The sequence below is a fragment of the Mirounga angustirostris genome, unplaced genomic scaffold (assembly GCF_029215605.1).
Source record: "Mirounga angustirostris isolate CCGP_5_RB_7025 unplaced genomic scaffold, mMirAng1.0.hap1 SCAF_18, whole genome shotgun sequence".
NCBI classification, from domain to species: Eukaryota; Metazoa; Chordata; class Mammalia; order Carnivora; family Phocidae; genus Mirounga; species Mirounga angustirostris.
In genome coordinates this window covers 2,332,709-2,350,283 of record NW_026991726.1, presented here as the reverse complement: position 1 = coordinate 2,350,283, position 17,575 = coordinate 2,332,709, and the positions used below count along the sequence as shown (strand labels likewise).

General features: G+C 38.1%; 1 protein-coding gene across 4 annotated transcripts in view; it reads left to right on the top strand.

Moving 5' to 3' along the window:
* The window catches only part of LOC135363102 (alpha-mannosidase 2-like), a 119,567-nt gene that overhangs the window by 78,441 nt on the left and 23,551 nt on the right, over window positions 1-17,575 (top strand). For 3 of the 4 annotated variants that reach the window (XM_064583787.1, XM_064583788.1, XM_064583786.1), the window contains 2 exons: window positions 1,742-1,856; window positions 15,036-15,169. In XM_064583787.1, coding sequence (XP_064439857.1) covers window positions 1,742-1,856; window positions 15,036-15,169 — 249 coding nt within the window. Of the gene's footprint in view, window positions 1-1,741; window positions 1,857-15,035; window positions 15,170-17,575 lie in introns of those variants that run through there. The other variant, XR_010408808.1, reaches the window with a different exon arrangement.

Genomic DNA, 17,575 nt, shown 5'->3' with positions numbered 1-17,575 from the left:
AGAGAGACACACAGAGAGAAGGAACACAAGCAGCAGGGGTGGGAGAGGGAGAAGCAGGCTTCTCGCTGAGCAGGGAGCCCGATGCGGGGCTCGATCCCAGCACCCCGGGACCATGACCTGAGCTGAAGGCAGACGCTTAACGACTGAGCCACCCAGGCGCCCCAAATAATAGATTTTAAAGAATAGCATTGACCGTTCTAAGGAGTCTAGTTTTTTGTTGTTTCGATTTTTTTTTTAATCAGTGAGGAATTAAAGGTAAACTACAGCTCATAGTAGCGGTTCTAGGAAGGGTAGTGGATCCTAAGTATAAGCTGTATCAGTCTGTTCTCACTTGGACAAGAATTTGGGTTTTGGGTTTTTTTTTTTTTTAAGATTTTTATTTATTTATTTGAGAGAGAGAGTCAGAGAGAGGGCACAAGCAAGGGGAGCAGCAGAGGGAGACGGAGAAGCAGGCTCCCTGCTCAGCAGGGAGACCGATGTGGGGCTTGATTCCAGGAACCTGGGATCATAACCCCAGCCAAAGGCAGACGCTTAACCAACTGAGTCACCCAGGCACCCCAGGAATTTGGTTTTGATTGACTGTTCTTATACCAAAGAAAAAATGAAAAATAACAATACTTCTGGAATATTATGCATGGACAATTGTGACTAATTTATTTAAAATTATTCTATCTTTAAATAGCTCTAATATTAAATTAAAAAAACAAGAGAATTATCATATATTTACAAAGAGAAAATAAAAGACTATCAGGGAGGCAGGTGGGTGCATCAGAAACAGGTAGGAGCCCAGAAATCCCCATGCCAGCTTTCATCTTCTTCCCTTACTTTTTAGCTATATGGTAAAATTAGGTCCAAGAACTTTGTAAACTCTTAATGCATTATATTAATTTCAGAATATTTTTTCTGGAACCAGAGAGGTACATTTGGAAGAAAATTTCACAGTTCTGAAAATCTGATGCTACTTAAGTAGTTCGCAATGCAAGCCTAGCTCGTCATGCCATTGTTGAGCTTCTGCAGCCTGTAATGCTTAAGAAAATATAATTCCTTCAAAAAAAAGAGAAAATATAATTCTTCATAAATGCTTTCAATGTGTTCCTATGTCACAGAAGTATGTTCTGTTCCTGATTTTTCTTGACAACTAGATTCGAAATGACGAAACCTTAAACCAGTGGTTGCCATAGTTTTTTCAAGTTTGTAAATTTGCTTTATATTCAGCTAGTTCTTTCTAGTAAAAGGGCAGTGTGTTTTATAGACTAGTAAACCTAACTGTGATTAAGCAATTCTCTGAATCCTGCTTTCTGTTTGCTTAGATGACTCCCTGTGGTCATCCTTGCCACCTGCCCGACCCCTGAACATTAGGGGGCCACGGTTATAATAAACGTTTGCCTGGGAAAATGTCACTGCTGTAGAATGAATGGTATTTCTAATAAATAGCACATGGACAATATAGAAGGGTTTTAATTAGAAATTTTTATAGCTGGGAGGGAATGTTTGTAGATCACCTAGGCCAGTCAAGTTGTAAACATTTTTATTTTCTATTTTCAGCACTTTTTGTCTAATGAAAAACCTTATACTCCATTTTTATAGCATGCGCCTGTTCTGATACCTTGTAAGGTTTTGTTTTCACTTGAGATTGCAAATATCAGGTGGTATGTATTTGCCATTTGGGAAATGATAATAAACATCCCTTGGAAAAGTTAAACGCTGAAATTTTTTCTTAAAAATGTCATTTCCTCCTCAGCCTTATGTTTACACAACACTGCCCTTTGTCAGAGTGCAACGTGGAAGGTTTTACTCAGACGTGACTTGCTTTTTGGAACATGTTACCCGTAGGGTCCGACTGTACAACATCCAAGGTAAGAAAACAAAGCAATAGCTGTGAAACATGTACTCTGGTTCTGGAATTCTTTGTGTGTCGTTTTTAATAAACTAGCAATTGGTTTTTTTTGTGTTTTTTTTTTTTTTGTTATGTTATGTTAATCACCATACATTACATCACTAGTTTTAGATGAAGTGTTCCATGATTCGTTGTTTGTGCATAACACCCAGTGCTCCATGCAGAACGTGCCCTCTTTAATACCCATCGCCAGGCTAACCCATCCTCCCACCGCCCTCCCCTCTAGAACCCTCAGTTTGTTTCTCAGAGTCCATCGCCTCTCATGGAGCAATTGGTTTTTGAACATGGTATTTATGGTGGTCTTTCCTAAACTTGTCATTATACTCACTGTGTGGTTTAAAAATATACTTAGCCTTTTGATAATCAGAAATGGTAAAACATTTAACTCTACATATGTATGTTCTTTCCCTATATATATCTCCTCTTACGTCTCATAATATTTGTCTTGGTCATGAGTTCATTAATTGGAATCTTTATTTCTAAGATCTAAAAACAGTGGGGTTTTTTGTTGTTGTTTTAATTTTACAAAATGGGAATTCTGTCAATTACGGCTTTCAGTTAGTAGATCATTGACCGTCTCTGACATGCACACACACCCCCCACGTATGGCCTGCCTTAAATATGGAATGTATTACAATAGCAGGTGTTACTGGAATTTAACTTTCTTTTAAGAAAAACGTTCGTTACTAGTTCTTTCTGTTTACAAGTCTTTACCTGGGAGAGTATAAAATCGGGCGATTGTTTATTGCTTTTAGGATGGGACTGATGAGCAGCATCTTTATCAACCAAGTGACAGTAAATAGGCTTTTAATCCTCTTAGGGACTTAACCATGGGCAGTGGTTCTTGTCCTTCCTTAGGATTTGGATGGAGCCGTGGCTCCCAGACTCCCTCAGAGTTGCACATTTATGTTGGTTCATGTTGAATTCACTTTTTTTAGAATGGAGTACTTTTCCAACCACAAATTTAATCCTAGTAACCAGACCACTTAACCATGGTATCAACTCTCTTAGAAAAGGACCTCATAAAAATGCCACTTTAGATTCTTCTTTGCTGTTAGCTAGGCTGAAAAAGTTAGAAAAGGAAATATTGTTTCCTTGAATCTTTATACCAGTAGATAATAAAGTGTTTGAAAACTAATGATAAAATATATGGGCAGGCGCTGTTTGCTTTTTGGGTTTTGTGGGGAAGCAAAGGGTACTGTGTTCAGGGAATGTTCACTTTGCTACCTACAAGAAAGTCTGAAATAATCTTTTATTGAGTTTTATTGAGTTTTCTAAAATCTCTGGTAAGCCAGAAACAATATTTTTGACCATCCTTTTCTACTCTTGCATAAGCCATTGTTCAACATCTCTGAGAGCTCTAAACTTATACCTTCAGCTACGGCCAGAGGTTTCATTTTATGGGTAGAAAGTAGCATCCCCATCACACAGGAGATGTGCTTATCTGCTTTTAGATTTGCTTAAAAAACTGTTGCTTGTAATGGAATGTTTCTTCCTTGAGTACAGCATGGCCCCCACTTTGGCCCAGGCCTGTGTCATCAAGCATGGTTTACTGTTGTTTTTCCTTAGGTCTACTTAGGAGGTAGGCTGTGTGACAGAGTTAATGCTGAAGCAGCTCGCCAGAGAATTCCTACTTCTCAGTCAAGTCCGTTTGCTTAAATGCTTTTCTTTTTGTTTAAATGAGTCTGTCACCATCATTGCAGCCTCAGAGTTTTCGCAGGTTGTCCAGGGGATCTGGAGCTCATCACAGAGGATGGTTTCCGTAAATTAGAGGGCCCTCTTCTGCTGCTGTGACTATAAGCTTAGTTTGCCGTCATATCCCAGTGGTTGATTTGGAAATTAATAGGCTCTGACTTGCCTGTGTACTCAACCCAACAAACATGCATTTACCAGGCCCTAAAAGCTTTTCTTTTCTCCTCTTTCCTTCTCCCCAGCTAAGCAGTCCAAAATGCCCAATGGCTGACTAGTAGCCCCTTTGCAGAACCAGGAACCACCAAGATTTAACTGCCTCCCAGCCCTCCAAGGTGACAATGCCAGTGGATTGGTCAGTTAAGAAAGAGAAGTTGTTCTCAACTGGACGCTTAGAGTATTAGCATAACAAAAATAATAATAATAAAATAAGAATACAGACCTCGAATTGCCTCTGGATGTCACAATGGGTGGAATAAACAGGGTGAAGCATTTGGATGAGATTTCTGTAGCTTGAAAGCAGAAAGCTTCAGAAGTTGGTGGGAAATGGCAGATAAATAAGTTAGGTATAACGTGAAGTTAACTTAGAGTGCTTCTCCAGATGGGTTTTACTGTTCTTGGCTTGGATTGAACCTGAAACCAGCGTGTATAACCATTCGAAGTGACATAGCAATCTTTATTTTTGCTCTCTCAAGCCCAGAGTGTTTATATTTTTTGTTTTTTTCCAACATGAAAGCAATCGGTGGGAGATGGAGATACCAGTTCACCTGAAAGGCTTTCATTCAAACTATACACCCTTCTATGTTTGTATCTGAGCCCCTCTCAACAAATCTCCCTCTTGGAAAAAATAAGCCCCGTTGTGGAGAGAGAGCCTCTTCTCAGTCGCCTCCCTGACCTCCCTCCATCTGTCGTTTTCTTTCACATACCGGTGCATGAAGGCTCAGGTTGTCTGGATCCTGGCTCATTGGGGTTTTAATTAAATCACTGGTCGAAACCTAAGGAAGAGATGTGAGGTCCTCAGGGTGTTTGGATGTCGACGAGTTCAAAGTGCCTGAATGGGGTCTGGTTATGCTGCACCAAAGCAGCCGTACTGTGAAATACTTGAAAGCTCTTCGGTGTTTTAAACTTCGGCCTCATGTAAACCAGGTATCTGGGCGATTGATCAAAATCCATGGACAGGATGTAGCTTTTCGTCTTAGGTGTAGAGAAAACATCAGCCAACTTCCATGCTTTTGTCGAGTGGCTTGTGTTTAATATTTCTTGAAAGAACGTAAATACCTACTTTCAAATTTAACTTTCTAAATTGTCTTTGGATGTATGCTAATTGTGCCCCCTTTAAATAAACTGACCAGATGCAGTTATTCGGATGAGTATTAATGAATAGAGCCTGTTTGTTGTTAGTACCAAATTTATGAGCCAGAAAAAAATGGGGCTTGGGGGAGAGAAACTATTAATATTTTATGATTAGGTACTATAATGGTATTAGGTTACTAAACCATTAATTATACAAAAGATTTTATTACCTCTCAGCAACAAGGATAAAGAAACAGAAAGAGTTGATATTATGGAATATCTGTCTTTATTGAGAGTCTATATTAAATGTTTCAAATTCAGTTTACTTGAAATATTCTTTTAAAAAAACTAAAGTAATACAAACCTGATAAAGTATCCTTAAATTCCTCAGTCTCTATTTTAGTTACTCTTTGACCGTTTTCTCCCCCAAAGTAACCTTTGGCTCTAATTAAGCTTTGGGAGAGAAAACAAAAGCAAGAACAGAAATCAAACAGCACTTCCCAGATTATAAAAACTGTGTGGTCATCATTGATTTTGCAACAAACTGAGTTGGGAGGCGTAGGTTCACCCAACTTTGTTTTTTTTGTTTTTTGCTTTTTCTTGGTGTTTTATATTTAAGTTTTAGTGTCTATTTGTGTTCTCTCCAGATTCTGAATATGGTCAGAGGTGCAGTTTAGAGTCCTCTCTTAACATCATTTAAGCTATTAAAAAACACTCTTGTGTTTCTTTTCATTATTGTTCAAACATTACATTCAAAACGTTTCTAGAAATATTAAATTAGAGGAAATCTTGTGCTCACTAGCTTTAAAAGCTCTACAAGATCAGAGGGATTTGAAAGAGTTCTAATGCAACACAATGTATCGCCTTCTATCAGGTTAAATAAGAAATCCATTTTGTAGCACCCATAATTTAATGAAATGCCCTTTTGGAACTTTTTTTTTTTTAATTTTTCAAAGATTATATTTAGTTTGTAGAAAATAACATTTTTCTGGAGGAAAAGATGGGAGAAATGAGGATTAATTTTTCTTGCACTATAATCATCTTTAATTAAATTGAAGCTTTTCGTGTCACTAAGGCTACTTTAGCTTTTTTTTGTTAATCTTGATTTGGAAGATAGAATGTGATACAGGCAGAAGCCCCTGTATCCCCTTACGTTATATTTGTTTCATCACAACAAGTGCATACCTTGCAGTGACATCATGATCAGTAAGTGACATTTGCTAGCTGTGGCTTCATTTGTCTTTGGAGTTGTAATTATTAGACTTTGGTGCCCTAGTTTTTTGACATCAACAGCTACTTTGAAGAATGAGGTTGCTATGGGTTACCAGTGTGTCCTGTACATTTTCACTAGCACAAGGTTCAGGTTCCAGATCGGTTAAAATATATACCTTCGAGCTTCCCCCCGCCTCTCCGCCCCAGGACTACGTTCTCCTAGGCGGGTGTTTGTGAATGAATGAGTATGTGTGTAAACCATGTTTCAACCCTTAAGAGAAATATCTAAATGCAATACTTTTGCCTATTTTCCACCAACATACTATGAAAGTACTATATGTAATGGATCTTGCTAAAAGAAAGCAAGTAGCCTGGAGGTAAAATGTAATGAACTGCCATCAAAAAGTATGGAAGAAAAGACTTTCCTTTGGCTGCAATGACTGAGTAATTTCCTTGCATGGGCACATTTAGCATTCAAAAAGAGGTCGCTTAGTTTTTCTCTGTTTTGAATATGTAATGTGATTGGATTCATAACATGACCCTTGACTTTTAGAAAGTCAAAATGAACTCCATCTAGTTAAACACATAAGAGAATCACACTGGGAATTAGAGGTCTGAATCCTCAGTTGTGCCTTGAAGCCAACCAGTGACCTTGAGTTTGTCCTTAGATTTCTTACGGACTCAGTTTCTTAAACTGTAGAAAGACTAGATAGATGGCCAATTAGGTATAACCATTAAAGAGTCTTCACAAAACTTAGTATTACATAAAGTCTCTGTTGTGCTTAACTCCTTGCTCCTAAATTCATCTTCTAAGGATGGTTGAATCTGGGCCTTCCATCCCTGGAGTCCTCCTCCTTGTAAACAAGGTCTCAGAGCTTCACTGAAGTTGTTTTTATTTCCATGAAAAGATTCATGAGGATATTAAAATGGTTTGCAATCAATCTCTCATTTTTTTCCCAGGACTGCGTTCCATATTTAGTTTAAGAGTAAAAAGCATTAAGTAAGTTATGGCTAGGCAGACTTAGGTAATTCAGACATTTTTGGAATACCATAATATGCAATTGACTGCTAAGGATTTTTCTTTCCTGTTAATTGGAACTTTTAAAAATTGAAATAAGTAGCTATGTGTTGAATCTGATTATTCCCTACAGGCATGAAAGAGGAGGTTATTTTAAGGGACTATAAGCACATTCTGGCTACACAAATTGAGAACTCAGAGGTTATCTTGGGGGCTCGTTGACAGCAGCTGCTGTGTTGAAAGCATAGCTTCTTAGCAGGGAAGCATCCTCCCCCACAAATAAGTGTTGTACTAAACTCAGATGAAGGGCAGGGGGATGGGAAATATAGGGGGAGTATGGTGGTTAAGAGCTCAGACTCCAGAGTCCACGTACCTGCATGTCATCTCCAGCTCCTATCCCAGCTCTGCCGCTTACTAGCTAGCTGCCTGACCTTGCGCAAGTTATTACCTCTCTGTCCTTGGTTTTGTCATACTGAAAAAGGTGACAATAATAGAATCCACCTCACAGAAGTGTTGGAAGATTAACTGAGTTAATATACATAAAGCCTGGCACATATTAAGTGTTGTGTCTCCTTAAGAGGTTGTGTAGGCTTTGGGCACCTGGGTGGCTCCGTCGGTTAGGCGTCTGACTCTTGATCTCAGCTCAGGTCTTGATCTTAGGGGTTGTGAGTTCAAGCCCCACATTGGGCTCCGTGCTGGGTGTGGAGTCTACTTAAAAAAAAAAAAAGAGGATGTGGGCCAGATGAATTAGACATAAGTGTTACAAAAGACAGTAGCCATTGAGGGTTGGGGGTGTTGGGGAAGATTTGATAAAGGAAGTGAGCTGTTGAGATGCTATGTCTTAGAGAAATGTCATTTATATAGGCAGAAAGGAGGGAAAGAACATTACAAAGCGTGAAGTGGGTTTTTTTTTTAATCAGACTCCTTTGTTCCTATTAGAATTTGAAAAACTATTACATATATTTAAGTTGGCATCTAGTTTTTATACATTTAGAGAATTGCAGATGTTTTTTTCTGGAATATAATAAATATTGACATTTTAAAATAAGCATATCCAGTGAGTAGCAATTTGATTTCCAAATCATGCATTTTTAAAAAGGCCTGAATAAGATCTTTAACAGTCAAATTTCACATCCTTATTTTCTCCTTGAACTCGTATTTCCATTCTACTTCCACAGAATTTTATCTTAATGTAATATTTTTATGCTTGAGAGTCTTGTTATTCATCAACCTTTCATTACTCTTATGAAATACATATGTATGTGTATATTAAGTTTAAAAATTCTATCATCCTAAAAGTAAGTATTAAATTTTTTCTGGATTGAGTTATAAAGATTATTAGTAGTATACAGTTGATCAAAACAGTCCCTGTATAGGGGCACCTGGGTGGCTCAGTCGTTAAGCGTCTGCCTCCTGTATATTGCCATTTTGGTCATTTATTTCATGAACTTATAGGAAACTTTTTGCTCAGTGGATGAATCGTTTCTACCCTTTGTATCCCCATATGTTCATGTATCCATTGGTGAATGTTACTTATTGCTAGAATGAGATAGGTTTCAGCATCGATTTTCTTCTTAATTTTTGTTTTTATAAAGGTAAGGCCAGAAAATGATGTTACCATAAATAGGTGGGAATGGAAGGAGTTCTATTATAAGAATGTCATTCAGTCCCTTGAACTCCTTATGAGTTATGGTCCATAAATCACAGAATTGTCTATTGTCAAACTTGAGTTTCAATCAATTATTTTTAATGATCTACTGCCTGACAAATTGATTAGATACACCTTCAGTTTTGTTGAAGGTAAACAATAGAAAATCACATGTTTTGGAAAATATTTGTTACCCAGCCTTTAAAGTTCAACCAAACACCAGTATTGCAAATTGTCTCTGTTCAGCGTCCACTGGAGTTAGGATGAATGAGTGGTATGCTACTGATTCTTTTTTGTTAATTCAAGAGAAGGAACGGTAAAAGTGTGATTTAAAAAAAAAAAAAGAAAAAAACAAGGAAGAACTGCTTGCCTCCATAGCAAGATCAACTTGAGAAGTAAGAGTACACAGAATCCAAGCTTCCTGCATTAAGCTACCTTGGAAAGGAGCATGTTTGGGAGAGCGGGAAGTAGGCAAGTTCAGAGTGACTGTCAGTGTGGAGAGTATGCGAACAGACCATTATGAGTATTCTAGCATTCTTCCCTCGCTTGTCCTGGACCAGCCCCAGCTTGGATCGTTGGGAAGGGAACAGGAAAGCTCTACAGTGTTGTGAGCTGTTTTATTCACTCCCCATGGAAGTGCTTTCGTTAGATCTTGTCTGTTTTGGATTTAAAAAAATGTTACTGATGTAGATGTTGTATTCCCTCCAAGAGAGAGCTTCCAAAAAACCTATTGTTTCTTTCTTTTTTTTTTAAAGATTCTATTCATTTATTCATGAGAGATAGAGAGAGAGAGGCAGAGGCAGAGGGAGAAGCAGGCTCCCAAGGAGCAGGGAGCCTGATGCGGGACTCAATCCCAGGACCCTGGGATCATGACCTGAGCCGAAGGCAGACGCTTAACGACTGAGCCACCCAGGCGTCCCAAACCTATTGTTTCTTAAAATCAATGCTTAATAGGACAAAAAAAAAAAAAAAAGACAGCTTTCAGTGTTATTGTGTGTTTTTTTTCTATTACTAGGTCTTCAAGTATATTGTAGTTAATTGGTGCCATCTTTAACCAAAAATTGCAATCCATGGAATCAAAATGCTCTACTTTTCCTATTATGCATTTACTTTTGTGTCATTTTAAGAATTACTGAAATGAAAAGCCTAAAATATGTAGACTAGTGCCTTGCTCATGATAAGTTGATCAATAAGTCGTAGTAGTTATTTATCAAGTGCTTTAGAAATGAAACGAAGTGGTGCATCATCATTTTCTTAAATTCAAGACTTGGAATGAAATTTACTCAAATTTATATTCATGAAAGCAGATGTTAAAATTTTCACTTGTGGAGAAATAGTCAATATGAACATTTACAGACCTGGAAATCAGCAAGTACCTCAGAGGATAAATTAGATCTTACAATGGATAGGCAAGTTGAATAAGTCAACATGGACAAAAAGGTCATCTAGTTATGGGAGTTATTACCATTTTTATTCTTGGTACTTTCAGATATGAGTACAGTTTTTAAAAATGATAATATTTGCTTTTTTAGAAACATCATCTCCATATTGTCCTACTAAATTTATCATTGTTGCGAGAATTGTCGTTTATGTGTTGAGTGAAGCAGTGTGTATTAGTTAATAACCCTAAGCGTCAACTCCTGGTTAAGTTGGGTAAGTTCGGGGGCACCTGGGTGGCTCAGTTGTTAAGCGTCTGCCTTCGGCTCAGGTCATGGTCCCGGGGTCCTGGGATCGAGCCCCGTATCGTGCTCCCTGCTCAGCGGGAAGCCTGCTTCTCCCTCTCCCACTCTGCCTGCTTGTGTTCCTTCTCTTGCTGTGTCTTTCTCTGTCAAATAAATAAAATCTAAAAAAATAGAATAAAAAAGATAATAATTTTTATGTATACAAATAATATATACGTATACTCTTTTGACAAAAGTGTCACACATTATAGTATATGTATATAATGTAAAATCCCTCTAGAATCTGTGCGTGGTCCCTATCCACTACTCAAGAGAGGTAATCAGATACCTGTGTGCACCCTCGGATCACTTGCATTCTCTCTCTCTATCTCCTCTCTCTCTCTCACACACACCTCTCTTGCATGCATATCTGCAGAAAGGTATAGTATTGTGTTTGGTTTTAGCAAAAAGTTCATCACACTGTGCAAATGTTCCATTCACCTCTTGCATCAGATATCTTTCTTTGCCGGGGCAGAGAGCTACCTCATTCATTTGCTACAGAGCAGTCCAAAACGTGGATGTACTGGTTTTATTATTCATTTGTCTGTTGGTGGGCATCTAGCCTGTTTCCCCATGTTTCTACCCTTGGCACCAGTGCACAGTGAACATGCTTGTGCTTGTGATTAGTGTTCATCTTAGGTAAATACGTGAGATCACAGTGTCTTATTTAGTATATATTACTTTATTGGCTTCTAAAGTGACCGTGGCATTTTTAAAGAAAAGATTTCGGATTGTTTTGAAGAAGTTTTGTATTCTGGCAAGCCTGTCCCATAATTATTTTTTATTATTTTTATTTTATTTTACTGATAATGTATTTGTCTCCTTTAGGTAGCACTTGCAGCATATCATCCCAGATCAGTACCCTCTCCCTTTCTTAAAAAATAACCTGGAGGTCTCCTTTCTACTTAGAGTCACTGCAAAGCTTCTCCAATCCATGGTCCCAAAGTAACTTTAACATTCTCTAGTGGTCAATTTGCCAGTGAGACGTGATGGCCGAGAGGTTTAGTGCTGGTTCTGTCAGCCTTGTGATCTGGGGCAAGGTATGTTCTCCTAGGCTTAGGGTCAGGATTGAATGAGTTACTGTATGTAAAGCATATGGCGGGGCATATGGTACATAGCGAGGACTCAGTAATTGTTGGCTGATTCTTCCATGTAGCTGCTGCCCGTTACTCAGCAAACATTATCTGCCTATTATGTGCTGGGAGCATAAAGATAAATAAGACATGGTCCCAGTGCTTGAGGAGCTTACATTCTAACATGCATGTGTTTGCTCAAAATCTAAGTACTTATTCCCTTCTTTCTATTTAAACTCTGTCCATGGCCTAGTTTGCTTTCCTCCCATGTCAGCTGACTTCTGCATCATGAAGGACAGCCTCTCACATCTTAACTCATTCTCTTTAATGGTGATTCAGCACCTACTACATCCCCAAATTATTGTTAAAAACTGGAATGCAGAGATGGTGTGTAAGACAATCTGTAAGGAGCTAACAGGCTCCAGGGAGGAGAAAAAAAAAAAACAAAACAAAACTTCAGAGTTCTGCAAGACTCTTTCCGCTTCTCTATGATGGCTTTCCACCTGTGGACTTGCTCTGTTTTTACCTTGCATTGCCTCTGTTAATAAAGATAAATAATCTCCATTCTCTCTTTCTGGGGACAGAGGGTGAGGTGTTAGCAGCAAGGGAGTTCTTAATTCTCTGTCTTTATCAATGACATAACTCTTTGGACTACGCTTGTTAGGTAGGAGCTGTTTTCTTTCCCAGGACTGAAGAAAAACCAGAGGGGCTTAGAAATTCCTGGCCATCCATGCCCAGGTGGAACCAATTTGGTAAAAGAACCTTTTGCTGCAAAGATTCTGCAGGTCACTGAGACCGATCGGTTCATACCCATGCTTCCCAGGGAGTTCTCCCCTCAATCCTATGAGCTTCTTTGGGAATGGCACACTTTAGGGAATTCTTGACCTACAGTAGGAAAAGGTAGCAGTCCTTTATCCCCCTCACATAGATTCTTCTTTAAAAAGTAATAAATTACCTTTGATGACTCAGGGATACCTCCTTGCTTTGATTACCATTACAAGATTTATTTGGTTTGTTCATAATAAGTGTATTAGGTTTGATCTTACTTTAAAAGCCTGTCCTGGCACAGATGTCTTGCTGAACTGTGAATGGACATCGAAGCTCCTTTTAAAGGAGACTTAAGCATTTGTTGCCACAACCGGATCTGAGCATAATACTGAGCTCAAGAAAGATCATTTTCTCAACAGAAATAATTTATTATTGCCAGAGGTAATGTGAAATTATTTATTTTTTCTTGAAGCATGTTTTTTGTAAATATTTTCCAGAGATACGTGACTTGAAATTAATGACACTCTCCTTTGTAAAGACTTTATTTCATTTCATGTACTCTATTGACCCCCTGGGAGAATATCCAGTCTAGAGAGGAGAAAACGGACGTGGTGCCAAACAGCCACGAGTGCCTCCAGTAGATGAGGTGTTCGCCTGAATGCTTCATGGGGGACTTCATCCCTATGCTGTATTTTGTGTTTTTTGGCATCTTTGGTTCATTTGTGGAAGCTTGTCTGTTAGAAATCCATATACATTTCATTGGCTTTGAAAGATATTGGGGTTGACATAAACCTACTGAAAGGAAAGTTTGCATCGAAAGTAATACATTTCCTAGTCAAAGAAAACACCGTTGTTCTGGCATCAGTGGATGTGATTTTTGTTTTCTTTTAACTTCCCAGTAGTAGTGAAGCTATTTGGGTCAGTTATCTGGTAATTGTCAGAAGGAAAGTTATATGTATATTTTACTGGTTAGTGGTTCAGACTGGCCATAAAGTGGGAGGGAAAAGAAAAGGACCTTCTTCCCCCACACATGAGGTCATACTGCTCATCACAGCTTTATGAACATAGTAAGAAACTGAAGTCATCTCTGACTGAGGTTGTCGAGTTGGAGGAGTAACATCTCCCAGAAAAGAACTTCTGTGAGAATTCTGAAAAATCTGTTGATGGAGGCTTCTGCCCATTTAGTATTGTCAGCATATTACTATTGATGTCTTACAATTTCCGGTGTACTTCTCACATAAACCTATAGTGCCTCAGCTAGCTGCATTTTCATTATTTTCCACCAGTCCCACCGATTCAAACTTCCTTCCTTTAACTGTTTGCTTTCATCTTCTCTAAGCCCTGGGGATTCTTCTTGGCTTCCAGAAAAAGTCCTCCTTACTCCCTTCTCCCACTCCCCATTTCTCTTTACATAGCCTTCTTTGTCTAAAGAGTGTCCTGGTGATCAGCACGCTGTGACAGAGTGTGTGTGAGGCCTGGTGGGTAACGACTGACAACTGCAGGTACGTGTCCAGGGCTCTTAGAACCTTAAAAACCTTCTGCCGTATGAAATAGGATAGGGCCAGTCTTTCTTCTTTTGATTGCTTGCTTTCCTGATTGCTCTTTTGTAGAAGATCCAGTATCTCTTCTACATACTCAGTCTGTATTAGGAGTGTTGGATTTCTCCATAACTCCCCTCTCCGTCTCGGAAATAGACCCAAGGCTTCACTCAGGACCAGAAGATATAGTTAGGGTGGCATGACAGATAGAAATTAGTGAAAAGTTTAGGCTTATCCAAAAAAATAAATGTTTGATACATCTGGGACTTCTTCAAGCTGTCCTCTGCTTTATATAGCAAAGGACAAAATGAATCACTCCATAACAAGGGGTCCTAAGAGATACCAAACTCAATTAAAATTGATTTAACTTGGGGCACCTGGGTGGCTCAGTCAGTTAAGCGGCTGCCTTCCACTCAGGTCATGATCCCAGGGTCCTGGGATCGAGCCCCGCATCGGACTCCCTGCTCAGCGGGAAGCCTGCTTCTCCCTCTCCCACTCCCCCTGCTTGTGTTCCCTCTCTCGCTGTCTCTCTCTGTCAAATAAATAAATAAAATCTTAAAAAAAAATTGATTTAACTTCTGGGGAGCTGTCCAGATTATACTCCACAAATACTAATATGATAATATCCATTTTAGCCATAAAGCATCTCATTGGATCTCGTGTCTCTTTTCCTAGATTATAGATCATGGGCAGTAATAGACTGTCTCTCAAACCAACAGAGTGTAGATCTCACTGCTTCAGATTTCCAGCACGGAAGGCGAGCCGTGAAGAAGTAGGCTCACATGGCTCTGTTGGAGAATGGCCGTACACGTGACAGGCGGCCTGGCCTGGAGTGGGGCTAACCTTTTCTCATTTAAAGTTCTCTTTTCCCTCCAGAACTCATTGGAGAATCATTTGCATGTTATATTTCATCTGCGTTTATCTCATCCCAAGCTCTTCATCCTTCTGTTGAGTTACATGTTCTCCGGAGTAAATGTTTTCTACTGTCTGACAGTGTAAAAAAAAAAAAAAGAAAGAAAGAAAAGAAAGAAAAAGGTGAACGGTGGCACAGTTAGCATGAAAAATGGTGAAGATAGGAATAGAAAACGGGAAAATGTATGTCACTCTGGAAGTTCTGTACAGTATAAGAAAAGTGGAGCAATCAATTTCTATTAACATATATATTCTTTTAAATTTAGGAATAGACGGACAGTCTGTGGAAGTGTCCAATATCGTGGACATCCGAAAAGAACATAACCGTGAGATTGCAATGAGAATTTCTTCTAGCATAAACAGTCAAAACAAATTTTATACTGACCTGAATGGATATCAGGTAATTTTCCCTTAAAATGTCTAAGTAATAGCTGTGTTAGTGTGTAACTTTTATATATGGTAGTGGGCCAGTTAATTTTGGATCCTTTGAAAAATATGCTTAAGTTTACAAATTATTTCTAAAGGAAAACTGAATTTTAACAGGTACTTATAGGTTCTATATTCAACCAGATGTCCAAAGCTAGAACAGATATTTGAGAGATTGGTTTGTAGAGCATCTGATTTACGGAGGTAGTTTTTTCAAAGGCAGATTTGGTGACCATTTGCATGTTAAATGCCTTGACACCAAAATATATCTGAATTTGTTTAATAGAAAGGAAACATAATTAGGGATTGATTGGTGGAGTATGTATTTTTCCCCTCATAAAGAAATGGTATGTGTGTATTTAATTTATTACATATATACTTTTAAATGTATAATGTAATAATGGGCTCTTTTAAATTTCAGGAAAGCTCTTTCCCTCTTTTTATCAATAATGTATGTGTATTCACCTTTATGCACACACTTGTGTACATATACATAGACAAAGAAATACAAGCACATATATAGAAATGTGGGCAGGTATGTATTTAATCAAAATGTTCACAAAATAGTTTGAAATAGTAATGAGAAAATTGACTCAATTTTTTTTTCAGATTGTTAGCTCTCTAATTTAATAGGGCTCTTTTGATTGTTACATAAATTTCTATATTCAGAGTATATGTGTGTGACAACATAGCTTTGAAATACTACCACTAAAAACATTAGCATGTTTTTGAGACATTAGCATTTTAGAAATTTCTGGCTATGAATAGAAATAATTTCACAACAAATGCTTTTACTTTGTCTGATTTTCAACTGGGATGAGTGGAAGGGGTTGTGATAATTTTCTCTTCTACAATTTCCTGCAAAGGTTAAATTTAAACCTTTTCCAAAGCATAAAAATTGCATTATACACTTCGAATTTACATGTTAATTCTACCACAGCTGTTTGGTTTTCAAATGAAGCCCTGACTTTATGGTGATTCATTTTCCTTGTGTACAAAAGAAACTCTTTTCTTAAAATCTTACAAAAGCAATTATTTGTATGTGTGGGTGTATACATGAATGAAAAAAACTTAGTAAAAGTGAATAAACATGTGAATTTTCTTTTCAAGGATCGAGCATTTGAATAAATGGGAAAATATTATTTCTAAACTTCTAAATTTCTAAATTTATGACCTAAATATTTCTGCTTCTAAAATAGGCCATTTTTTAAGCCTTGGAAAGAGTAGTCCTTGAGCAAAACTAGAAATCTAGACCAACAGGTAGGGAGTGAGGGTGGCAGCCCTATAGTCATGACAGTGTGAATGTCCTTTTCAGTGAGTATACAAGTTAATTTGATTGGGAAGATCCAGATTGGAAAGGAGAAATGGAAAATTCTTTGAAACTCTCTCTTCTTTTTTCTTTCTTTCTTTTTTTTTTTTTTTTTAACATTTTGCAGTTGTTTCTTCAGGTTCATAATTTCCTGGGCCTGTGATACAAATTACCACAAAATGGGTGGCTTAGAACAACAAGAATTTATTCTGTCATAGTTCTGGACACCAGAAGTCCCAAATCAAGATGTCTTCAGGGCCACACTCCCTCCAGAGGCTCTAGAGAAATACTCTTCCTTGCCTGTTGGGGCTTCTGATGGGCTTGTAGACCCATCACTCCACTGTCTGCCTCTGCTGTCCCAGAGTCCCTGTCATATTCTCCTTGTGTTGCCCTGTGTGTCCTTTCGTGTCCAGGTTTCCCGCTTAGAAGGACACCAGCCCTTGGATTAGAGCCCACCCTAATCCACTATACCTTATGTCTGTAGAGATCCTATTTCAGAACAAAATCACATTCACAGGTTATGGATGACCATGAATTTGGGGGACACTATTCAGTACAACCAGTAAGTTAAAGGATGCACTACAGGGTTGTTGTAAAGATTAAAGATCATATTTGTGAATGCCCGTACTTTGTCTCGTTATAATGGGCACTCAATACTATTACATTAACTTTGTACTCCTTTTCTTCTTGAGTGTCATGTCAGACTTGCATGAGCTGAACAGGAGAGATGTCATTTTTATGTGGTGTGAATAAGATACCTCATAACAAAGTCTCTGTTTGATGTTTCCTCCTGAGGTTTGAGGGACTCTCCTCAGCCCCAACCAGCTTAGTGAATTTTCGGTCAAAAAATAAAATAATGTATTTCATGCATTCACATACCAGACCAAGAAAAGCTAAAATATGGAACTACCTACATTGACACTAAACAGGAAGACTAAGCACTGAAGAGTTTTTAAATATAAATATTAATTTGATTATTTTAATGTAATATGTTAGAGGATTTGATAAGGGGATCTGTGGTATTTATTAAAACTGATTCAAGAATTATAAGAGAGATTTTTTGAAAGGGGA